This window comes from Bombus vosnesenskii, unplaced genomic scaffold (genome assembly GCF_011952255.1).
Source record: "Bombus vosnesenskii isolate JDL3184/JDL3185 unplaced genomic scaffold, Bvos_JDL3184-5_v1.1 scf7180000013294, whole genome shotgun sequence".
Lineage (NCBI taxonomy): Eukaryota > Metazoa > Arthropoda > Insecta > Hymenoptera > Apidae > Bombus > Bombus vosnesenskii.
This window is the reverse complement of record NW_022882945.1, coordinates 530,496-535,655: the sequence shown is the minus strand read 5'-3', so window position 1 is coordinate 535,655 and position 5,160 is coordinate 530,496. Positions and strand designations below refer to the sequence as shown.

At 38.1% G+C, this 5,160-nt stretch overlaps 1 protein-coding gene across 1 annotated transcript; it reads right to left on the bottom strand.

Annotated features, from left to right (window-relative positions):
• Positions 1-2,538: 2,538 nt before the first annotated feature.
• Positions 2,539-3,078, bottom strand: LOC117233077. The gene has a single exon (XM_033493013.1). The coding sequence runs from the start codon at positions 3,076-3,078 to the stop codon at positions 2,539-2,541; it is 540 nt and encodes a 179-aa protein (XP_033348904.1).
• Between the last annotated feature and the right edge of the window lie 2,082 nt (positions 3,079-5,160).

The window sequence follows — 5,160 nt, the reverse complement described above, 5'->3', positions numbered from 1 at the left end:
GAGCGTAGGCGACGCTAATTGGCATTGAAAAAAGGTGGTGACGATAGCTAAGTACCCGACCAAGGGACGACCCTCTGTAAATACCTGGCCGTTTAACGCTCATGTTCACGCCCACCAACCCTTCGTGCCCTGCTCGCGTGCACTTTCTTCTTCTTCGTGAAGAGAGCGGCTGCTACCGAGTTTCTGAAGGTTTGCATCGACGATCCGCGCGAGTCAGTATGGACCTCAAAGCACGACAGCAGCGAGAAAGTCTCGCGCACAAAACTAGCGAGTAATTAATTAAAACGACCCGGTGGAAGAAGGGCTGCAGTTTCCCGTGCCACGTGAGGTTGACTGCACCAACAGACGCGTTACGCATCGACCGTCACTCGTCGTCCAGTTCAAAGACTTCTGACAAGAAAAATCGTAAATGGGAGGGAAGATGTGTTTTCCATCTTTAGACACTTAGAGTTTTATAAGATTCACATGCAATGATCATCTTTCCTGATAACATTTACTTTTAGATATCCATTTCTATATTTCTCTTGACAATTTTTTTATTTTCTAATGAAAATATTCTTTCGATATTTTTTCACTGAATTTATTACTACATTATGGTTGTCTAGATAAACGTTAAAATGATTAGAAACAACCTTTAATTCTCTATCAATGAAGTATTGCGAATATTTTGAGTAACCGTTCCATCGTCCCCTGGATAAATAATTATACTAGCCAAGTCTAAAATTTAGTTAATTTCAGTCATTGTATCTTGTTCGCGATGTGTTATTTTTGAAAACGTAAAATTAGACCAAAGGTATAACGAACTCATTTTATTCGCGCGTCTTTTGTCTCTCGAGATTTTAACAGGAAAATTAAAATATAATTCCATCGTGATGTACAAATAATTACCACGGAAATACGGAGGGGTTCTGAGCGCCGTCAAAGGAATATAAACACCGTGAACGCGAGGGTTGTTTTGTTGCGTGCCGCAATTGCCTACCGGTCTTACGCGAGAGAAACGGTCGAAGCTCTTGGGTCCTTCGTCTGTTACACCCGAACAACGGACCGTAGCGAAAACACGCGGAATTTCTACAACGCCTCAACTAATACCCTCTTTAAGCTCGAGTGGTATAAAACGCTGTAATTAGCGCGAATCAACGGTGACCGGGTTGGAAGGCCTGTCTTTTTATCTCGGCACCCACACCCCTGTATCCTTTCTTCTTCTCGTTCTTTCTCACTGCCTATCCAATCTTTCTTTTTAGTCAGGATTTATACGCATTACCGAGCCATTCGTATTTAATCAGCAAATCTTCCTCCCAAATTTTGTTCTCACTCATTTCGGCAAAATTTAGGTGTTTGTTTAACGTGTTCTCTACTAATCTGATCACTCTTCGTAATATTAGGTTGTGAAATATGTACCTAAACTCGTCCTGTTCTTTATATATTACATCTTATATATATTAACCTTTTCACAACGGGCAACTTCGCCGTGGCACATCCGTTGACCGAGCAGCCGCCGCGCCAAAACAGTGCAAATGTTCTCATTGTTTTCTCCAGCTAATTCCTCGGCTAAACAAAATATGAATTCCTTTCTGGATATTTTCGATCTGGTGCGCTCTTTATATAATATCCACGTGTTTAACAAATCCAAATCGCTGACAAATCCAAAATATTGAAAAAGACTTGAAGGGGCCATCGGAAACTCCCTGCTTTCACACTATATTTGCGTACCATTTGGTCAACGACGTCCACACCAAACTTTGTTTTATTGTAAAAAGCAATGGTTTCTGGAACACGTTTATAACTATCTTCTATTCGGTGCTTAGGAGGAGGACTTTTACGTTAGGCTTACTTTCATACACAGTAAGCGTGCAGTTTTTTTTTATAAGCGTACAGATTTATATTGTGGCGGATCGGTATCAACAGGACGCCGACAGGTCGAGGCATCAACGCGGCGCAACACCTCCCGGGCGATCCGCTGGTACCAACCGCCAACACTAAAGGGCTACGACGACAACGAGTCTGTCTAACTTGCTAGCGGTCAAATATACGAGCGATTGATACAAATAACGCACCTAGCGAGACTCCCTCTACGTCTAAGGCAGGGACTACCGAGCATAGCCTTACTGACGAGTCCGCCGGTAGTCCCGGGACGAAACGCAAAACTCTCTTTTCATCCGCCACAATATAAATTTGAAGAAAACAAAGTCATCTTGTCCTTTTTTCCCCTGAGCATAGAGTTTCATCTTTCGCCACATGAGGGAAACCATCCAAAATATATTTTGTTTGGACGTCAACTGCAAACCAAAACTTAATGCTAAATTTATGAAGCTTATTCGGCATATATTGCGTAAACCTGCATCGGGCTTTCGTTGGAAATATTTGTTCATCTATTGAGATATTTTCATATGACTTGTAACAAGCCTGGCTATTACTTATGAATCTGTTCTATATTTCGGATATCAGCGCAAATTTATCTGTTTTTAATCTTTCGGAGGCTTTCAATGATCTCGCTTCATATGCGCTTCATATAGAATTCTTAGAAAACTACGTAACTCATCAACTGTGATTTCCGTCTTTTTTCAAAACTCCATACGTCTCGGTTTCAGTGTAATCTTTTACGTGTTCCATTATGTGTCTGTCAATTATCAATTCGAAAGCACCAGTTACACAACCCGACATAATATTTCTCTTAGCATAGCCAGTAAGCCCTGCGATATCCTTGAATATCATAAGAGCGGGCGTCCTACCCCTAGATCCGCCTGCTTTTAGTTTTATCCACTGTATCCCGTCAATTGCAATTTCAATTTCACCCGTTACATTTTGGGATGTGCCTGGAATACTCGTCCTTTCGTCCTCGAAGTTAGAACTAGAAAAAATACGCATCCTTTTCTTGTTATGGCACACTTTCAAGAAGTTTTCCTCTTCACTATCCGAATGTCCTTCCGTCTCTCCACTTTCAGTATATTCAGAACTTTCACTATCAACTTCGCTTTGGCCTAATTCATAGCGATCTTCTTCGAAGGTATCATCAGAACAATCTCCATTGATGTCGACAATTATGTTCAATATCTTATTATATCTCCTGGATTTACTCATAATTGCTAAACGTGAAGCCTAATATTGTTCCTTTCAGACTTAATTTGAATAAATCGATTTTTTAAAGAAAAATGCGTATTTTCGTATACCCGTCAATTTGACGGGTGCTCGTAGAGATAGATATATACGAAACGCCCGTAAACCTAGTGATAATAATATGATATAATATAATATAATCGTACGATACTAATAGCTTTTAATAATAGTATTGTGTGTGGTATTTTTCGAGACATGGTGTTATACATAGGCCAACATCGCAAATCTAGCACTGGTATCGCTATTCGCAATCGATTATAATTGACAACACATTTTGGATTTTTAATCATTTTTTTGCGTGCGATAATGACGTTTCGTGTCATCATATTCTTCATTGTGAAAAGAGGACAACATATACATTTCCCTCTTGTTACACCATTTTATTGTTAATAAAAGGCTTAAGGATGTACAATACTCGTTCTATGTAGAATACGTGGCATCTTACGCAGAGCGACTGTAGTCGCCCGCAGTAGCGAAAGGTTATACTATATTCTATTTTTAGAATATTTTCAACTTTCCAGAACCTTCTATATCGTCCGTATTGAATTAGAAATTTCAGGCAAATTTTAGATTACCTAATCAGTCGTCACAATGGAAATACCTAACGGTACCTAATTATTGGCAAGAACATTTCACGAGACAAAACTTTAATAGTTAATAAAAGTTTGATCCTAAAGCAAGAAGCCAACGATAAGTCAAGAAGTCAACGAATGAAAATGCGTCCGCTTCACACATGAAAAGCGGATTTGCACGGATGTTTATTCCTGAATGTGACGGAGAAAAGATTCTTAGGTACAGGAGAGTTAAAACCAGGGCTAGGTGTTTACAGCGGTGAAGAAATTGTTTACTACTTGAAAATCGTCCAGACTTACCATTTCGTTTTACAACGCAAGCAAGTAAAACGAAATAGCCGCATGACCGATGCAATATTTTCATTTTAATTACGGGAACGATGGTAAATGTTCGACTTTTTGTCTTCACATAGTTGTCCCATGGTCGTCACCACCATAAATTTACAAGACATCTTATCGCTTTTTCTGCTTCCTGCCACAGTTGTACACTAATAGTTGTCCTTTCTCCTTTGCTTTGTTCTTCGCGTTAAGAGGTTGTATTTCGTGTTGACAGACCATCGATGAATGACAAGGGACATTTTATTTCTCTTTCTCCGACTTAGTTAAACTGTAAAGAGATATTTTTGTAAGTAATAGCATAGGACGATTTAACTATTATGTAGGAAACCTTAGTTACAGATACTTATAAATAACGGTATAATGGAATTATATTATATTGAGAGGTAATGGATTAAATTGTTTGTTCTCTGATTATCTTGTATTAGGGTATCTCCTTCATTTATTTTATTCAAAATTTATAGTTTAATTTTTGTTACAGGTGTGCGCAATATGCGTTAGTACATCGAAATTTTTATATATTTAATACTTTCATATATTTAATACTATTTTATATATTTAATACTTCGATTTTTTTTAAATTTAATACTTCGAAATTTTTATGTTTATCCGAAAATACCTTTATATTTATGTTCATAATGCTTAAATCATTTATTATAAATATTGAAATGTCTTAAGAATGACATATCAATAATATGTCTATTGACATAACACCTTCGTTCAATGGTCTAATATACCCGTTATTAAATATAAAAGATAAACAATATAAGGAATATTTCCATAAAAACTTAAGCAAACAACTCATCGGTAATAACTCGAAGATTAAAAATTCATTCAAATGCCCTTAGAATTTTTTCCATTCTTCAAAAACGCGTGTAATTCGCAGATTATTATCCATGACATGAATCGCGTAATCCTGGCTCTTTTATAGCGAACAGTAGCGAACGAATAGAACGACTTAACGGATAAAAGCGATAGGTTCTTCGGTCATCTGGCGGCGAAGCGTTTTCTTTCATCGTTGGAAGACGTTTCCCGAGACAGGCGGTGATACGACTCACGTTAAGATCCATAGGGCACACATCCGGGTATTTGTAGCACGCTGGTGTGCAACATGTAGGCACTTAGATCGTTCCTTTGT